The 20,740-nt window shown below is 41.0% G+C and overlaps 1 protein-coding gene across 5 annotated transcripts; it reads right to left on the bottom strand.

Annotated features, from left to right (window-relative positions):
* Positions 1-252: 252 nt before the first annotated feature.
* TAF7L (TATA-box binding protein associated factor 7 like) lies at positions 253-18,425 on the bottom strand. Of its 5 annotated transcripts, none has more exons than XM_081808520.1 (13): positions 18,152-18,425; positions 15,072-15,139; positions 14,175-14,253; positions 12,739-12,872; positions 11,946-12,072; positions 11,644-11,699; positions 8,515-8,556; positions 7,568-7,715; positions 7,116-7,229; positions 6,432-6,689; positions 6,123-6,235; positions 4,889-4,948; positions 253-1,091 (listed from the first exon to the last, which is right to left on the bottom strand). In XM_081808520.1, exons 1-13 carry the CDS (start codon positions 18,408-18,410, stop codon positions 1,050-1,052), a joined length of 1,500 nt encoding a protein of 499 aa, XP_081664646.1. In that variant the 5' UTR covers positions 18,411-18,425; the 3' UTR covers positions 253-1,049. The 5 variants fall into 5 exon arrangements, with proteins under 5 accessions (XP_081664646.1, XP_081664647.1, XP_081664649.1 ...); XM_081808521.1 differs by having other exon boundaries at positions 7,568-7,640; XM_081808523.1 differs by lacking the exon at positions 18,152-18,425 and adding an exon at positions 17,387-17,480.
* Between the last annotated feature and the right edge of the window lie 2,315 nt (positions 18,426-20,740).

Raw genomic sequence — 20,740 nt, 5'->3', positions numbered from 1 at the left:
GCGAATACGGGAGCTGCCATTCTTATCACTTCTCTATACTCCTTCTCGAAATTCCAGTGTTAGATGGTTGATAGGAGATGATTTGCTTGGTTCATTAGGAGTTATCCCAAGGGCTTTTTAGAAGGATGCCCCAGTACGGACACCATCTTCTGTCATTTCCTAATGGTAGAGTTTATTGCCTGTCTCTCCAGTTTCCTTTTGGATAGGAGTGCACGCCTCATGGGAGCAGTTTCATAAAGTGACAGCAATCCATTTAAAATGAGAAATTCATTTATTGCTTAAAGAACACAAACCAGAAAACTTTAACAATACAGCAGAAAACAAACCCACCCAGGGTTTTTAAGGGAGGCTTCACAGGCATCTGATTTTTCCTAACCTTTTCTGGCAGGGGTTAGGATGAAGAGGCTCAGAATAAGGATAACAGCTCAGAATTTCATCTCTGCTCTAACTATTCTCTTAGCTGGCAAGTAATAACCAGACACAATCCTAAAAATGCAACAGAACAAAGATAGCAGCAGCAAGAAATCATCCCTGAGCAGGAAAGCAGCTCCTATTACCTTAACAGACACAGGACGAAACCTAGTGTTAACTGCTGCGAGGTAGGCACTCAATTCACTGTGGCAGGTCCTAGCCTTTGGTAGAAATTATTCATACTGTCTTAGGAAATATTTAAAATTAACAGGAGAAGGGAACTGGAAACATATGCAAACCAGCTGTGTGGCCTTCAAGCGGGACTATCTGCTTTGGCAAGCGTGGCTGAATCATTTGATGGCACCAACAGAACAGAAGCAATATAAGCAATTCTCAGATTGATAAAGAGAAGCAAATTTCCATACTGAGTTGGGTTTTTAGGTCTACTACTTTTTTATATTCTGTCCCTTTCTACGCAACCTGCTAAACTCCAAATTTGACTAGCAAACAGATTCAGATAAACAAATACAAATGACTCGACATAAGGCAACAAAAGGGGCAGAAACACGTACAATTCATCCAGTCTTCAGCGGTCGAGACAGTGAATCCCAGGCTCGTGGGCCAGGCTGAATGCTCTCTCACTTCAAAAAATATTTCAGTTGTTCCCGTAGGGAAACGAGCTGTAGGGAGAGGCGGGAAAACGTGAAAAAGTCATCTGAAATTTTAAGTTCCATTACTTGATCTAGAATTTACTTGTAGGAACCAAAAAGAACTACTGTGACTTGGTATTTATAAGGTTATCTTAGTCTTGCAATGTTCCAAAGCACAGCACGTGGTTGAGAATGCATGTACAATGCTGAGTGCGGTTTTTATTGCGCCAGACTTATAAAAGGAAGCTTTAAAGTTGAATCTGCTTAAAAATGAAATATGCTTGCTGTTAAGACTCTGGGCTTCTGGGAAGAGTGTACAGGGGGATCACTGTAGCCATATTCAAAGAGTCAGAAAATAAAGCAGCTGGGATAGCCTTTTGTCTCCCTGAACACGCTGACTCTTAAACTAGTCTTAGCTGCTGCTTCTTGCCATGTTATGAGACACTGAGAAACTGAGCCAGAGACCCGACCAGTCAGGAGCCTGATGATGTTCTAGCTGTTTGCGGTCGTTCTAAGTCAGAAGTCCTGAACCTTTCGTGGCATAGGATTTAATTTTTTTTTTTTTTTTTTTTTTTACTTGAAATGGCAAAGTGACCAATAACATTAAGAGAGGTATACTATCTTTGGGGCAAAGATTGTTTCTGAGTGTTACTCAATTTAGGTTACTCCATACCAAGTGTAGATTTTCATTCTGTGAAATGAAAGGAACGGAACATTATAAAATGATTCTATGCTGCACATCACCTACCGAATTACTAGAATTGCTCCCTACGGTAATTTGGAGGCTCTTTACACTCAAATGCTGACATGATTACAACCACTGACTGTTCCAGTTCTTTCCCCTTTGTGGGCTCTTTCTCTCACCACCCCCAGGTTCAGACTTCTTGCTAAACAGTCGCCCTGGCTAATTCATCTATCCCCACAGCTTCAATGATCATTTCTCTGCATGAGCCAACCTCTGCTCTCCCATTTTCAAAAGTGCTTCCAATGCACCATGCTTCCAATTTAGCTCATCACCTTCTCCACCAACCCCCCACAACGCCCCCTAATAATCCCCTTCCTGGTGTCTTCTGTTAGTGCCATACCATTTTCCAGGTGCTCAGGCTTTGGACTCCTCTTTGTTCTCCTTTTGGCCCCGTAAATCCAATCAATTGTTAAGCTCTGATTCCTTCTGTCACTTGGATCTTCCTCTAGTCTCTCCCCACTCTTAATTTCTCCTACCTACTGCTGGCAGAGAAGTCTTCCTGAGTTACTCCCCGGAGAGAAAAGCTTTGATGGCTCATTATGCCCTATGCCAAAAGTCTCAACTCTAGCCTGCCCCTCTGAGCCACTGTGCTTTCTGTAGAGAACGCCCTCCTTTCCCTATATCCTTCTTAAAACCCCACCCACCTTTGAAGGCTCCAGCCAAACACCATTTCTCTATGAAGTCTTTCCCTAATCTCTATGGACAAAAGTGAGCCCTCATTCCTTTATTTTCTTATTTTTTTTTAAGATTTTATTTATTTATTTGAGGGAGAGAGAGAATGAGAAACAGAGAGCATGAGAGGGAGGAGGGTCAGAGGGAGAAGCAGACTCCCTGCCGAGCAGGGAGCCCGATGCGGGACTCGATCCCGGGACTCCAGGATCATGACCCGAGCCGAAGGCAGTCACTTAACCAACTGAGCCACCCAGACGCCCCAGCCCTCATTCCTTTAAATTCCTGTCCCTCTCATGGATCTCTCCCCAGATGGAGGCAGAGACTGGGTGGCAAGCATTTTGTACCTCCCTGCAGAACCTAGCTTAAGGCAGGCATCCATCTACGCTGACTAAATGAACTAACATAAAGGACTGTGGGTGAATAAAGTTTACAGCTACATTTCTGTGTTGAAAATAGCACTTCCCCAATACTATTTATGTGAATGAAAACAAAGACGTTTGGTGGGTGCTAAAGCAATTTGGCACTAATTGTTCACATGCTTGTTTATAAGCAGTACTTGGTTAAGTGATCTGCTGAGGGGAAGGGAATATATGGAAGAATTCCCCTCGCCTTGTTGGCATGTGGAATGGGGATGAGGGATGGTGTCTCTACCTTCAGAGCCTCATGCTAAGCCCATCAGCATATGACCTCCGGTTCCTTTAAAACTGTTACCCTCAATTTTCTAGGGCTGAAGTCATCATACATTTTCTGTACAGCTACTTGACCCTCACTTATCCCAAGTTACCCTCTTCTCTTTGCACTCTGCTCACTCTCTTGTGGCTTTAAATAATAGAGTTGTTCAAGTTAGAAATCTGGCATGCATCCTTAACACTTCCTTCAACACCCACTAATTGACCCAAGTCCCATCAATTCTATTTTTAAAATACATTCTCTCATATATGAATGTTTGTGGCAGCATTATTCATGATAGCTAAAAAGGGGACACCACCCAACTGTCCATCAGTGGATGAATGGATAAACAAAACATGGTATGTGTGGTATGGTATGCACACACACACACACACACATACACACACCATGGAATACTAGAATATTATTCACCCACAAAATGGAATAAACTACTGATACATGCCACAACATGGATTAAATTTGAAAACATTACGCCAAGAGAAAGAACCAGATACAAAAGACCACATATTATGTGTTTCCCTTTAGATAAAATAAGCAGAATAGGGACAGTAGATGAGTAGAAAGTACACTTGTGGTTGCCTAGGTCCGGCAGGTGGGAGGAATCCAGAAGAAATGGGGAGTGGCTGCTAATGAGTACAGGTTTCTTTCTGGGGTGATGAAAATGTTCTAAAATTGACTGTGGTGATGGCTGCATGATTCTGTGAATACACTAAAAGCCACTGAACTGTACAGTTCAAATGTGTGGTATGTGCGTTATATCTCAACAAAGCTGTCATAGAAACCTTTTTATTGCAGTTAAAAAATATTATATTCTCCCCAAATCCACCACCACCACTTTAGTTCAAGTTGTCACCACCTCTTATGAGAGACCACCACACAGCCTCCTAAGTGGCCTCCCTGCTTCTAGTCCTCCCCCCTATAATCCATTCTCCTGATAATAATCAGGGTGTTCTTTAAAAAGCTTAAATTAAATGTGACCCTATCGCTTCTCGGCCTTTTGGCTAGGATCAAGTGTAAACGTGACTCTCCCGCTTAAAACTCTTCATGGGTTTCCCACCACACTTCACACGAGAACCCATCCTCCTCACCATGGCCTGCAAGGGACCATACGCTATGGCCTCTGCCTACTTCGGCAACCTCATGTTAAGTCACTCTCTTCCTTGCTTTAAATACTCCAGAGGTCCTCCAAGAGGCCAGGTTCTTCCCCAGTGTGGGACCTGGCATATGCTTCACCCAAGAGGCTCTCCATTCCCTCTTTACCTGGACTCATCCTGTAGGTCAAAGCTGAAATATCACTTCCTCAGAAAGGCCGATCATTTTAATTTAATTCAATTTAATGCACGACTCTTTTTACTCAAATAGAACCACAGATTTTTTTTTTTCTCCTTCACAGCACTTCTTCACGATTTGCACATTTAGATCTGTCTGTTAATTTGTTCACTGCCAGTCTTCTGTGCTAGACAGTTAGCTCCATGAGGACAAGTGCTCTGTCTTATTCAACGCTGTCTGTACATCTTGTGCTTTTCACTTAATAGACATTCGATATCTGTTGAATGAGTGAATTTTCACAAAAACCTTGTTCCAACCTGCTACCCTTCATTTAGAAGATTTGGCCATTACTACTCCTGCGACAGGAGCGGCCAGAAATGACCCTGGGGGTGGGGGTGGGGAAGTCTTTGTATCAAATGTTTCCCGGGTGATTTGAAAACACACTTCTCACCTGCTCATTTTTTTGTATTTCCTGTAACTTAAGCTGCTCCAGGACAGACTTTAAATGATTCTGGAAAACAAATTGTATAAATGATGAATGCTGAGTCTCAAGGGAAAAGAGAACCAAGCGAGACAAAGAGTTCGGCAAATAATTTGATAAGAAAATGGTCAGTTGTAACACAAGAGCACTCTTTTTAAAGGATTTAGAGTCTAAGAACTTGTACCCCCCCTAACTACAGAACCATCTGATTGGATTTTATAACCCTACACACAGCATTTTTTTCTTGCCCTAAAATAAATGGTTGGGAGTGCCTTCACGGTACCTTTCTTTAGTTTTAGCACAAATCCTTTGACTGTGGTGAACTATTTAAAAAGCTGGCTTGGAATGTGATGCTGACTCATTCATTTCCCTGCACTAGGGCAGAAGAGTACTATTCCCAACTAGTACTTCATGCAACATCCTAATAATACCATACAGCTGTATCTTCCAAAGTGTGTCCACATCTATCATCTTACTTGGTTATTCTAAAGGACAACACTCTAAAGAGGTATAGTTCTGTGTCACGTTGCTCCATTTTGATGACTACAGCTCTCCAGAAAATGAAATCTGGCAAGGAATTTTCCAGATTCTTCAGAATTTCCCTCACTATAAAAAAGGATGCAAACATGGCCTAAACATACATTTTCCTTTGGTTGAAATATGTGTTAACAAAAATAAAGCAAGATAATTATTCTTGTTAAGGCATGCATCATAACATTTAAAAATGAATTTAGTTAATTTTCTTTCACTGCAATGAATACATTTTGGTACAAACAACAGGATTCAATCTATGTCTTACCACTTACTGTGGTCCTCGGCAAGTTACTTAACCTCTTTGAATTTCCAATTCCTTATCTATCAAATAGGACTAGTGACAGTACCTGTGTTTCAGAAATGCAAGGATGAAATGAGATGATACGTGGAAAATGGTTAGCTCTTTATGTGCCTTTCACATAACAAATGCTCAGTATCAGTAATTATTATCTCAGGTCTCCTGGTCTCTTCCCAAAATTGCTTATGCGAGATGATCAAAATTACTCAGGTAAAAGGAATAGGGCTGTTTTATTAGGGGTTTCTAAGAGGTTGTTTTAGGTGTGCAAATGAATTAAGAATGCTGCACAGAGATAACATGAGTAGAAACACAAAGATGGGATTTTGAAAGTAAGATTTCAAGATATCTTTATCCCAGCCAACAGGAATTTACCTTGAGCATCAGGTTTTCCACTTTCATTATGAGATGCCTCTGTCTTTGTGCTTTGCATCGAATCACTTGGAGCTTTTTCTCCATGTAATGAATCTGCTTCTGAATATCCATGACTAACAGAGATAGACAGAAATTTTATCTAAACATAGCCTAAACTAGTGGACCGAGATCAAAATCAACTAAAACTCCACTACACATTTCAGCAATAACTTCTCAAACTTAGCCTTGCATCTAACATGTGTTTAGAGGCCATCTTCAGCACTGCCACCCACTCTGTCCCATCCCTTTGGTTTTCCCTCTGTAACTTACCTATTGAACTGGCTCCTTCCTTTGCCTCATACTGGCCAGATGCAAAGAACTTGGCTTGTAGCTCCCTTTCCAGATCCTCTTCATAATAATCTTCCCCCTCTTCCTCAACTTCGTACTCATCATCATAGTCATCCTCTTCATCCTCATCCTCCTCATCCTCATCGTCGTCATCATCCTCATCCTCATCATCATCATCATCATCATCATCATCACTGTTACTGCTAGAATCACTGAACACCTCCCGAAGCATACCATAGTCTATTGGTTTTAAGGAAGAGGAAGATAAAACTCTATGAATCTTCAAATGACTCCCACTCTAGCTGCAGTTATACTCCCTCCCCTCAAATTCACTCAACCGATGAATTTTATAAATAATTTTCTTGACGGAAGATTATTCCCTTCCTAGAACAATGACAGGAAATGCAAAACACTAACATTCATTCATATATTCAATGATCAAGACATTTAGAGTATCAAAGGGCCTCTAGGAATTTAGGATACCAGGGATGGGTGGGAGATTAGAACACCAATCTAAAACCCCTGAAGCACTGAGGGACCAATAAGAGGAAAGAAGGGCAAAGGCCTCCTTTTTCTGTGATTGGCCTGTGAGTCTATGGAGACTGGCCTTTCACACAGTCAACACCTGCGCTTTCTGAAGCTCTTGTTTCGCTTTTATAGACATACCTGATGAGACACGATCCTGCGTATAGTCACTCATTCCTGAGGATATTGCAAAGCCTGGGATAGAGCCTTGACTCTCTATTTCCTTGGTTTCATCTTCAGCAATTACTTCCCATCCTGAAAGGTGGGTCAGTTAAGGAACAAGCAGAAAGAAAGGAGAAGGCCCAGTTGAAAGGGAAGAAGCTCTCTGGCTGAAAATGCTATTTAATTTTAGTCCAACTTCAGGCCATTTGTATCTGAATTCCTAGTATGAAGAAGTACCTTATACTGAGTTACACAAGTAAATACATTTCTATCATGTGAATTTACTGTTCCTAGCTAGGAAATAACATCTCAAAAAATCTTAAGTTCCACACATCACAATTCACACACGAATACCAGAAGTGAGGGCTTGGTCAGCAAGTGCACGTGGGGTGGAAGAGAGTACATGGAAAATATTTAGTATAAAAGGATACGAGCACTGACAGCTTCAGCATCTGAACACAGAAGTCTTTTCACTTCCTTTTCCACATCGGGAGACTCGATGTACTGAACCAAAGTGGGGGAAGGGGGAATAACAGTAAGGTCATTTAACACCTCGTGTTTTGCAGGAATGCCCTTTACCTACGTACAAATGAATTCAAATAATTAGGCCTCTTCAACATGCATACAACCAAATTTCAACTTTAAATAATGCTATTTACGAAGGAATCTTTGACCAGGGTCTAGGTTTTTGTACGATAAGCTTATTTTTTTCCCCATTCAAACAAATTACTTGAGACATTTAATCTTTTCAATCTGCAACTCTGTGTTAAAGACCTCTCTCAGAGGCACAACCCTTGGGTCTCGGTTATTAATTATTTGCCCTGGCCCATGTTGGCAAAGAACTACAATTCCTTATTTGTTATTTAACAGTAATTTGGTCTAAAGATCCAAATTCCCAGGGTTCACTTCTCCACATCTTTATTATTAAAGATTTTCCTATAAAAACTGGGTCTTAGCTACATGTTCTCCCTTAAATCCAATTTTAGACAATTATCTCCACAGCAACCAATTTGTCATGCCACAAATAGAAATTAGAACTTTGAGGGGGAATAAGCAATTGCAAAAAACTGCTGGTAAAAGTGAACCCTGGCTTCCAAGAAATGGCTTTTAAAATAAGTACCAGAGGAAAAAAAAGCAGATTAGAATATAGAGTCACTAGCCAAATTGTATCTTTTCCTCTAGGAGTTATCACACATTAAACAATGAATCCATTTTTAAGTGAATCAAATTCAGTGTCTGTGCATGACAGCAGCAGTTAGAGATAAGAAGGCAGGCTTAAAAGTAACCTTTATGGTTTCTTTGATTTGCTTGAAAGTAATAAGCAATGAAATAAAACCCACCAAGGGTCAACAATAAAGTTATATTATGATTGCTGTACCTCCGGAAAGCTGATTTCTTCAATTTGTTTGAAATCAGTGAGCTACGAAATAAAACACAATGAAGTTATATTACGATTGTTCTCCTTCACTAAAGCTTAAAGAATTGTAAAATTATTCTTAACTTAGTTTTATATTTAGTAGGCACTCAGTAAATGCTGTTGACTGACAGTAGAAAAGCCGAGGCAACTGTGTTCATAGAGTGAGAGAATCAACGCAATAAAGCTGTCAATTCTCCCCAAATTGATCTCTATATAGGTTTAATGCAATTCCTACCAAAATTCCAACAAGGTTTTCTATAGACATAGAAAACTTTTTCTAAACTTCAAACATACTCTAAAATTTATGTGGAAAGGTAAAGGCTCTAGAATGGCTACAACAATCTTGACAAAGAAAAATAAAGAACAGTCTTGCTGATTTCGAGACTTATATAGCTACACTGTGATATCAGAAGAAGGATCAACATATAGATCAATGGAACAGAATAGGGAACCCAGAAACAGACATGCACAAATATGCTCAAGTGATTTTTGACAAGGTGCAAAAGCAATACAATGGCGGAAGGATAGTCTTTTTAACAAATGGTGTGGGAGGAACTGGACATGCAAAATGCAAGAAAAAAAATGAACTTTGAACTAGGGGTGTCTGGGTGGCTCAGTCGGTTAAGCATCTGCCTTCAGCTCAGGTCATGATCCCAGGGTCCTGCTCAGTGGGGAGTCTGCTTCTCCCTCTGCCCCTCCCCTCACTCATTCTCTCAATCTCTCTATCTCTCTCAAATAAATTTAAAAAACCTTCAAAAATTAGCTCAAAAATGGATTGCAGGCTTAAATGTAAAATGTTAAACTTTAGAAAAAAAGAAATAGAAAATCTTCAGGATCTGGGCTAGGCAAAGAGTTCTTAAACCTGACGCAAAGGGAAGATCCTTAAAAGGAAAAATCAATACTTTGGACTTAACCAAACAAAAAACTTTTGCTCTTTGAAAGACCCTGTGGAGAAGATGAAAAGATAAACTATAGACTAGGAGAAAATATTTGCAAATATCTACAAATTTCTACAGACAAGACTAGTATTTGGAATATTAAAAGAACTCTTAAAACTCAATAATAACAAATCCATTTAGAAAATGGGCAAAAGGCATGAACAGACATTTCACTAAAGTGAACTATATGGATGGCAAAAAAACATATGAGAAGATATTTGACACCATTAACTATCAGGGAAATACAAATTAATACCACAATTAGATCACTACATCTATCAGAATGGCTAAAATAAAAAAATAGTGACAGGCACCTAATTCTGATGAGAATGTAGAGTAGCTGGATCACACCTACACTGCTGGTGGGAATGTACAATGTTAAAGCCACTTTGGAAACAGTATGGCAGTTTCTTATAAAACTCAGCATTCAAGGGGCACCTGGGTAGCTCAGTCGGTTAAGCGTCTGACTCTTGATTTCAGCTCAGATCAGGATCTCAGGGTTGTGAGATCAAGGCCCACGGTCGGGCTCTGCACCGGGCACGGAACCTGCTTAAGATTCTCTCTCTCAGGGTGCCCGGGTGGCGCAGTCAGTTGAGCATCCGACTCTTGGTTTCGGCTCAGGTTGTGATCTCATGGGTCGGGGGATGGAGCCCAGCATCAGGCCCCACACTTAGTGAGGAGCCTGCTTGCATCTCTCCCTCTCCCTCTGCTCCTCCCCCCTCCCCCCGCCCGTGCTCTCTCTAATAAATCTTAAAAAAAAAAGATTCTCACTCACCCTCTCCTTCTGCCCCTCCCCCTTCTGAAAACAAAACAAAACTAAACATTCAAGTACCAGAGGACCCAGCAATTGCACTCCTGGGCATTTATCCCAAAGATACAAATATTTATGTTCACACAAAAACCTGCTTGCAACTTTATTTATAATAGTAAAAAACTGCAAACAACTCAAATGTCCTCCAATGGGTGAACAGTTCAACAAGCTGTGGTACATCCGTACGATGGAATACTACTCAGCATTGACAGGAACGAACTACTGATCCATGCAACAACTTGCATGGATCTTAAGGGAATTATGTTTAGTTGGGGGGGGAGCCAGTATTAAATGTTACACATTGTATGACTCCATCTATATGACATTCTGAAAATGACATTACAGAGATGGAGAACACAACAGTGATTGCCAGGGGTTAGAGACTGTGGGAGTGGGGTAGGAGGTAGATGAGTGTGACTATAAAAGGGCAATGGGGCGCCTGGGTCGCTCAGTCGGTTGAGCGTCTGACTCTTGGTTTCAGCTTGGGTCATGATCTCAGGGTCTTGAGATCAAGCCCCGCACTGGGCTCCACACTCAGCGGTGGGTCTGCTTGAAGATTCTCTCCCTCTGCCCCTTCCCCCGTTCATTCTCTCTCTCTAAAATAAATAAATAAATCTTTAAAAAATCTTTAAAAAATGGGTGAGATGAGGGATCCTTGTGGTAACAGAACTGCACAGTATTTTGATTGTGTAGGCAGATACACGAACATACACATGGGATAAAACTGCACAAAACTAAACATACACACACACACACAAACACAAGTACAAGTAAAACTGGAGAAATTTTAATAAGATTGGTGAATTGTATAATATCAATTTCCTGTTTGTGATAATGTACCATAGTTTTGCAAAAAGTCACAATGAAAACTGGATAAAGGGTACATGGTATCTCTCTTTTATTTCTTACAACTGCATGTGAACCTACAATTATTTCAAAATCAAAAGTTAATTTAAAAAAGAAGAAGCCAAGCCACAGTAATCCTGTAGCTTGCCCAAGGTTCTACAAGTCTGAGGTAAGGTTAGGAATATAACCACAGTTCTCAATTCTCAGGTTCTAGATGGGTTCACCGTAAAACTAGGTCTTGCAATTGAAAACTGAAAGCATTAGCAGAAGTTTCAAATTCATGACACATCCAGATCCCTAAATGATCAGGTCTGGTTTTTGTTCACTATAGAATCCCAACTGCTACCACACAGTGCCTGGCATTTAGCTCACAATAACATACTGAACATATAAAGGAATGAACAAATTAATCCCCAACTGACTGTCTCCCTTTCCTCCCCACTCATAATCCTCTTCCAATCCACCCAGTAGACACAGAAGTAGCATGCAACTAACCTTTTTTGTTGTTTTGCGGAACCTTTTCTTTCTGACATTCTTAAGTGGTGGAGTAACTAAAATAAATTCAACATGGTGAAATGTATATATGACTGTTGGTAGTCACACATCTATCTGAATTTGATAAAGAGAAAGGTCACGCTATAAGCCACTAGCTCATGACATGACCTGTTCCTTTAAGAGTGTCTGGATGCCTAACGAACCAAACACCTAAGTGTGGTAACAGGTCCCTGGCTCATGAGTAATTAGGATTCAGCAGATAAATGTAGTCAGCCAGAATGAGCAAGGGGCTGGTGACTTACTGCCATGCTTCCAGACATATTGTTTCTGTTTCTCTTTTTCATTTTTCCTGATTACTTTAAGATCAGTAGAGGTAACTGGTTCTTCCGGAGAAGGGTGGAGATCACCATCAGCAGTGCACATAAGCATCTACATTTAACAAAGATAAAGAAGTTGATTACAGCCACAAATCTTGGGTTAGTAATGAATTGTGATCATTTTTACTACCAGAAATCCTGGAGCACAGAAGTAAGGAGAATGTTACTTGGCATTTCCAGAAAACCAAGTATTAATATACATACATATTCATTCTCTCTGTCTGTCTCGGCAGCATTGTATATGGATTCTGGGTTTTCTTTTTATTTGTTTGTTTGTTTTAGCTCAAATGCTTACCACTGCAGAGGAAATATGTTCAAAACAAATACATCTTAGCATTTTGATTTAGAAGACAAACAAGAAATCAACAACAAGATGATGAAAAGAACAAATATAATCTCCAGAGTTCACAGCATCTTGCTTTAGCAAAAAGTTCAGAAGATCCCAGATCCTCATTTTTTCAGATGAAAATCATTATAAATGGCAAACATAAACCTTTATTATCTAAAAGCTATTTGGATAAAATTAAGTAGTCAAAAGTTATGGCTCAAACACCAAACCAGAACACGACATTGTATTCCTGTGCAATTGAGCTGGAATTAGAAATGATAAGCAGCCGTTCACCAAGTGGGAAGGAGCACTGAAAGAAAGAGAAAAGTAGGGAGAAAGGGATTCCTTGAACGATGTAAGAGCTAGTAGATTAAGAAAACTCGTCCATACCTGAGAAATATCTGCTGTTTTATAAAAAGTTTTTTTATCAAGACTTTTCAGGCTTCCAATAACGCATGGCAAATCAACCACCTTTGCAGCTAGTGAGACATCTTCTACCTGAACAACTGCATGACGTCCATCAGCTGAAGAGAGGTAGGAAAAATTAAAGTTGACATCTTCCCAATGCATTCTTAAGCTTCCTAGAGCTTGAGTAATGAAGACTTACATGGGACAGACTAGTCTTTCAGCGAACCCTACTATTTCTCATAATGCTAGAATTGTGTATGTAATTAGTAACTTCCCAGAGAAAAGAAGGCAGGGTATATGTTTATGCTACTTGATCAAAAGTAGCTAAGTTTCTTCGTAATCACTGTGAACTAAATGCGGATGAAGTGGTAAGTGCTTCATTCTCCTCCTGAAGGGCAAACTCCATTCAAACCCATTCATTTTGACACCATCAGAAGCACTCACTTACATCATTGCACATGGGTATGTCAAGTGAAGGGTTGAGTGAAGGAAGGGTTGATCCCAGAATGGTGCTAGTAAATCTGAAGTTACAATCTCTAGTTACCTTCACAAAGATATTGGTCTACACAATATCCATATATGGTAGGAATATATATATATATATTCATATACTGACAACCCTGACTCCTGCCCAGATGTCTCAAACATGAATGTCCTTTAACACAAGAAGATTCAAGTGAAATCTTCTAATAGTAAGTGAAAAAGAAAAAATGCAGAATGATGTTGGACATGATTTTTTTTGTGTCTTTAATTCTTTAAAGTAACTTTAAAGATATAGATGATTTAAATGTTGGTATTGTGCATAAAAATTTTGTCTGTAAGGAAACACAAGGAGAAACAATTATTATTAGTTATCTTTGGCATTAACATTAGAGCACTGCAAAGGAGAGGTTCACTCTTCTTTTTGAACTCTTCTGTTTTATTTGAATTTTCTAACCATGAACTTCTATTACCTTTTTAAAAATGTTAATAAGGGCTACCTGAGTGATGGTATTATAGACCATTTTAAATTTTCTTCTTTATATACTTCTCTGTACTTAAAACACCTAATAAATATTATTTAAAAGAGAGAAAGATATGTCACTTTTATAAACAAGGAAAGAACAGTATTCATTTGTCATTTCCCTGGACAGTTAGAAATCACAAAGCCAAACAGCAGTAGACAAATCGCACAGTTGGCCCCCATGTTTTTCCTTATACACACTATAATAATTACCTCAGATTACATAATTTCTACTTCCTTTCCTAAGAAGCTATGAAAGTGACTTAAAGCTTCTTAAGACTTCTTAGAGTCTATCGAGGCAGAGACCATATTCTGTTCTTTGTCATATCCTTAGTATCTAGTATAGTGTCTGGCACATAGCAATCCCAGAATAAATTACTGTTCAATGTATGGTAAATGGACAGTCACTACTTACAAGATAAGTCAATTTTGAGTTTATCCTTCATGGCAACACTTCTAGAATGTAGTATCTTCCTGACAGTAGATGCATGTTCCTAAAAAGAAGGGAAGTTGAAAAATCAGAAGGATGAATTGTCTACTTGGCAACTAATAGAAGAGATATGTCACAGACAGTCCTCCCTTAAATAAAGCCTTAAACCTGCCAAATGTTAAGAACAATGCCATGCACCATGGCATACCGTGCACTGTGTAAGACAAGTTAGGATGAGGCTGACTCTAGTCTCAGTGTCGTTTCTTAGTAGCTACAGTTATGCCTTCTTCTAGCTCTACATTCCTGCCTCTCACGGCTGCCCTTCAGTTGTAGTTGCTAAGGAAAAGGCTTAGCTGCAGTTTACTGGGTATATTAAGTAGCCCTAATTGGGAAAATACCTTTCTGAAACCCGTCTTTAATATAGCTTTCTTAGACTAAATACGACTTGAATCCAGGTATCAAAGGGAGAATAGATCCTAACACAATGTTAAGATGAGCTTCAACAGCCTGGCATGGTGATAAATTTGAGGAAATAGTGATGGTCCTTCTCACTGCCCCTTTGGAGGTGACAGGATTTTAAAAGAGTCTTATCTTGGCTGTCCAGTGAACAGGCTGTTAGCACCTCTGGTAAGTGACTGAATCCCTCACTGTCACAGCCGTTTGCCAGGAAATCAGCCCACATGATAGGCAGCATGTACAGGATGAAAGAAATTCTGCTAAAAGAGTACACACTAGGATAGGACTGTTGAATAGAATGTGATTCCTGGGAAACAAATGTCCTTAGCTTTTATAGCATACCTTAAATAGAAATACCACAGAATCCAAGCAGAGCTAATACATATGCACTGAAGATATTTGGTCTGAGATACAAGGGTTTCTTACCGGAGGCAGACGCAATATAAACTGGTTCTCAAGTTCGTGAGGAGGTTCATCCTGGCTTTTACTCATCTCTTTGTTTTTGAGTTCATGAAAGCAAAAACAAAATCGACAGAAAGTGACCAAAAACTCATCTTGCTCCCTCTGCTGACCACTTCTGGTAGCACTGGTTACATTATACAAGATCTTGCCCATAACCCTCACTGGAATGATGTGTGCACAGCTCTGAAGTATCTTATTTGACATAATGTGATTATTTCTAAAAGTCACCTTATCTCCCCTCTAATATATGCAGACTTTCCAAGGATAGTCCAAATTACATGATAACAAATGAAGTAATAGTTGTTATGAAACATGATTTAGTCTTCTTAATGATATTCTTAGACTCTTAGGTAAAGGACCACAATTCATCAACTCAGTGGTGGCTACCGAAGCAAACTACATGCCTCTGCAGGGAAGAGTGCCAACCAAAGGCCAAAATCAACCAAAACCACGGGCAGAAATGTTCTATGATGATTTGAAGGAAAGAGCATAATTTTTAATATTTCATTCACCTTAATGGATTGGTAGGAATTAAGCCCATGGGAGAGCAGGTAGCTTTTACAACTCTAAAGTCAGCATCAACGGCTCTGGGCTATCTTGGAGAAAAGTTAGGAGTCCAGTTCTTATGGCTAGGCCATCTATATGAGTACACTTAAGTTCACGGAATAGACACTTTCTTGAAGGGGTGATATGAAAGATCAGAAAACCCAATTAATCAATTCATTACTATCATTTACTGTGTACATTCTATACGCCAGGCACTTCACTGAGTGCATTAGGTCTATTATTTCATTTAATCCTCATAACCACCACTTACTTGAAATGCCCCTAAAAGTTATTTAAAGGAATCTTAAGATGGATCCCTTTATTAAAAAAAAAAAAAAAAAAAAAAAAACCTTCTGTAAAGTGAATAATCTCATCAACGTTCATCTTAATTTTTAATTTTACTTTCCATCTATTTGGGATATATCTGTAAGTGACTTACATGTTGGGCTCACACTTCTGAGGAAATTTTTTCTCAAAAGGTGGAAAGAAAGCAATATACATATATGAAACCTGACAAGGTCTTCCTATGCTCTAAGGACATTATGCTATACACCAAGTTATAAAATATTATACCTTAAATTAGATTAAAATCTCCAGTTAAGCACAGCTCCCAATACTCCCAATACACAGTAAACCATATGAATCTCACTTAAAAGCATTGGAACCATTTTTAAAAACACATGCAAGTGAGTCTGAGATCCTATTATGGTGAAATCATTCACCAGTCCTTTAGTATGACTTCGGAAACTACCAGAAAGGCACTGAAAGCAAAAGAGAGGTCAGCCGTGGAAAAGGAGACACCCAGGATGAGAGAAAGATTGATTATTTGTGATAGTCAATTCTTCTCTTCCTGCTTATATAGTTATATATATATATACACACACACATAGAGAGAGAGAGAGAGAGAGAAAGAAACTGTGAACATAAGGAAAAAATTAATTAAAATAAATTAAATAAAAATCTTGGGGCTGGGCACACTGCCTAACAGAACGAAAAGTAGCAAATACAAGGTTGGGGGCAGAAATACAGATTATTTGAAGAACTAGCTGCTAAGCAAGATTTTATCAGATCAGAAGTAACTTTTAGAGTTTTCAGCAGAACTAAGACTAGGGCATTTTGTTCATTTCAATGCCTTTCTGGCAACTCCTCTCTTAGAGAAAGAATGTAAGAATCCAAACTATTTCAGAGAAGGTGGACGACCCTAGGTGAAAGGAGTTTTAATTATTTGTAAAATTTGTTACCTTTTACTTTCATTTACCCAATGAACCCGGTGTATCGTATATCTTTTAAGAAAAGGCATCCATTTTTTTTTTTCAGACAAGCACTCTTCGATAAGTAAACTAACAGGACCGCTCTCCACCATTCATCCCCAGCTCCATCTCGTTTCAGCGAAATCAGAATTGGAATTAGAATTACAGCTAGCTGGAGGGTGCCTAACAGCATGCTCCAGGCAGCACAAGTCAGCACAAGCGTAAATTGGTATTTTCTCAAGTTCATAGCCGCTGGCTGCAATTTGGAGGCAATGACCACCCCATCCTTATCCCAGGGGCACTCAGCTTCCAAGGAAGAGTCCAGCTCCTAGGCCCCGATCCAATTTCCCTGGAAAACCTCCCGCGGGGCCCAGGGTCCCGAGCCTTCGCGCCTCGCCGTCCAGGCGGGCTGGGGAGGGAAGTGCGGCGCGCGGGAGCTGGGCGCTGACCCGGCTGGGGAACCCTCTGCCGGCCCCGACTCACCCGCTGCTCCGCTGACTCGCGCCAGGACCGGAAAGGCTGCGCGCGGGGAGGGGGGCGTGGGGGGGACCCGCCTCTCTTCTCTGGGTTGGGGGTGGGGGCGGGTTCCGGCGAGGGCGTGAGTGGGCTCACGGGCAGCGGGCGTGGAGGCGGGCTGCGGACCGACGGCGTGGCGACAGGTAGGAGCCGCGCGCGCCGCCCCTCCCCGCCTAGCCACGCCTCCTGGGCCGCGGCCCGACTGGACCCGCGGGTGGCCTCGTGGAGGCGGCCAGTTCACCGCGTGCCAGGGCGGGGGGGCTTGAAAGGCGCTGAGCGCGGCGGGGGCCTTGCTGAGCAAAGCTTCCAAACAAACTCCTTTTACAGGGAGGCGACCTTCGGGGCGGCCGCGGGAGTCTTAGCGGTACACAGTGGTATTTGTAAAAGGGGCGGGTACATTGGCTTGCTCCTCGAAGCCGTTAGGTTGGACCGATTTGTTCCTTGGCGAGACGACCTCGCCTGGTGACAAATACGCCGCCGCGCAAAGCCATTAAATAACTGGAATCCGCGCCCAAACTACTCTCACCTAATTAGCCACTCTCTTCTCCTCAAGAGAGTCACCACTGTACATCTTTCAGACAGGGACACCAGTGACACGACTTATTTCTCCTAAAGGGAGTCTCAGTTCAAATAAACTTTTAGTAGTTTTCTCCCCCCAAATATCCTTAACCTGTGAGGATAAATAAATAAATAAATAAATAAATAAATAAATAAATAAATAAAGCCCCTTACCTTTCCCTTCTGGTAAGTTTTCCGGAGGAGCTGTGGCACCAGCCTGGGCGCTGCTGTCGGCATCCGCTTGTGTGACATGGTCGGCAGCAGTTTGGGTGACTTGGTAGCTGGCATTTTCGGCGCCCTGGACGCCGACGGTTTCCGCCCCGTTGTCGACAGAAATTTGGGGATCTTGCGAGCCGGTTACTTCTGATGTTGAAACTCTCGGTGTGGAATCATTTTCTAACGGATCCGGAGGCAGTCCCTCAGGGTGCTCCATGGTCTACTCCTTGAGGTTGTAAAATGGCCTCCGACTTAGTCATGTGACCCTGAAGATTCCAGAACTTTCATAAAATGATGTCAAAGGTATCCTCCTTAAAGACATAGGGATAATATAAGGGATATTAATGGTGCCTGTTAAAGAAGATGGCGGTGAAATCTCTACTGCCTAATACATATCTAAACTTAATCATATGGGATAAATATTTTTGGAAGACTCATTATTGTACAGTCATTTCTTCTGGGTAAGATTTTCATTCAGTGAAGCTAAATTATCCGAAGTTTCAGACCTAGACAAAATTGTTTTGGTCCCTTTTAGAATCCATCCACTCATCTTTATATCAAGGCTTGTAATACAAAATAGACCAATGAAACTCATTTTTCATGTAGTGTACTATATTCTTGAAGGCATTTATATCGCACAATATTTCTTTAATAATTCAAAGGAGGGGGGCGCCTGGGTGGGTTAGGCATCTGCCTCAGGTCATGATCCCGGCGTCCTGCGTGCTCAGCGCCACCTAGGGCTCCCAGCCCAGCGGGAGCGTGCTTCTCCCTTGGCCTCAGCCTGCGGGTCCCCTTGCTTGTGAGCTCTCTCGCTCCCTCTCTCTCTCGCTCTCTATGTGTGTCAAGTAAATAAATAAAATCTAAAAAAAAATAATTCAAAGGAAAAATTCCTTTTTTGGTAACTGAAATAGCTGAGTAATTGTGTTTTGAATCATATAGACCATGTGAATTATGTAATTAACTTCCCGTGTGATAGCTGCTAGGGAAGCTCAGAACCAATTTTACAATCCACCTCGAACCACTGTGAACTTTATTGGCATATGCTGATCTTTCTGTTATCTTAAATAACCATATCCTCTCTGGGGCGCCTGGGTGGCTCAGTCGTTTAGCGTCTGCCTTCCATTCAGGTCATGATCCCAGGGTCCTGGGATCGAGCCCCGCATCGGGCTCCCTGCTCAGCGGGGGGTCTGCTTCTCCCTCTTCCACTCTCCCTGCTGGTGTTCCCTCTCTCGCTGTGTCTCTCTCTGTCAAATAAATAAATAAAATCTTTAAAAAAAAATAAAAATAAATAACCATATTCTCTCCCAATCCCCTAATTATTTTTATCTTGTGCAGTAACACTGAAGGCTGCTTCAAAACGGTTTTTTTTTATTATTTTTTAAAGATTTTATTTATTTATTTGACAGAGAGAGAGAGCACAAGCAGGAACAGCAGGCAGAGGGAGAAGCAGACTCTCTGCTGAGCAGCAGGGAGCCCAACACGGGGCTCGATCCCAGGATTCTGGGATCACGACCTGAGCCAAAGGCAGAGGCTTAACCTACCGAGCCACCCAGGTGCCCCAGGTTTTTATTTTTTATTTTTTAAAGTAATCTCTACACCCATTGTGGGGCTCAAACTCAAGACCCTGAGATCAAGAGTCTACTGACTGAGCCAGCCAGGCACCCCTCAAAACTTTTTTAAAAAGAGAATCAGAGAGGGGCGCCTGAGTGGCTCAGTCAGTTAAGCCTCTGCCTTGGGCTGAGGTCATGACCCCAGGGACCTAGGACGGATAGCCCCATGTAGGGCTCTCGCCTCTGCGGGGAGCCTGCTTCTCCCTCTCCCTCTGCCTGCAGCTCCCCCTGCTTGTCATCTCTTTCTGTCAAATAAATAAATAAAATATTTTTTTAAAAAGAGAGAGAATCAGAGAGGTGCCTGGCTGGCTCAGTCAGTAGAGTGTGTGACTCTTGATCTTGGGAGTCCTGAGTTCAAGCCCCACTTGGGTGTAGAGATCACTATAATCACTTTAAAAACATTAAAAGAGGAGAGTCAGATATAAATAGCAGATAAATAAAAATAGTACTCTGACAAGTGTTATGGGGAACATCCCTATAGGAAGGGAACATAGTAACTGCTCACGTATAAATTCAATCATCCAACAAATGTTAGTTGGAAATCTCACGTGCCAGACTAGATTTTAAACATTTATTAGATGCTTAAAATATGGTAAGAGTTTCATGGAAGGAGGTAAAAATTACCCTTAAGATACAGGCATACATATATGTAATTTTTCCTCTATTGCCAGATTTCCAGCCCCTTCTTAAGGAAGAAGGGGATGAAATGTGCAAGAAGGAAAAGGGCATGAAAATTGTGGTTCATCTTGCTGGAAGAGAGCTGATCCAAGAAGTAGCACTGATGTACAGATAAAAAACCTGTCATATGCATATTATCATATTGTCAAATAGATACAGAATATATTTCTGGGCTCTGTTCTGTCATGTTGCTGTCTTTCCAATAAGTTCTTCTGGACCCCATCCTCTCCCCCAACTGTGACTTTGATCAATTTCATCA

Source organism: Leptonychotes weddellii, chromosome X (genome assembly GCF_054177405.1).
Source record: "Leptonychotes weddellii isolate Sample4059 chromosome X, ASM5417740v2, whole genome shotgun sequence".
NCBI lineage: Eukaryota > Metazoa > Chordata > Mammalia > Carnivora > Phocidae > Leptonychotes > Leptonychotes weddellii.
The sequence above is the reverse complement of the archived record's forward strand: the minus strand, read 5'-3'. Positions and strand labels throughout refer to the sequence as shown.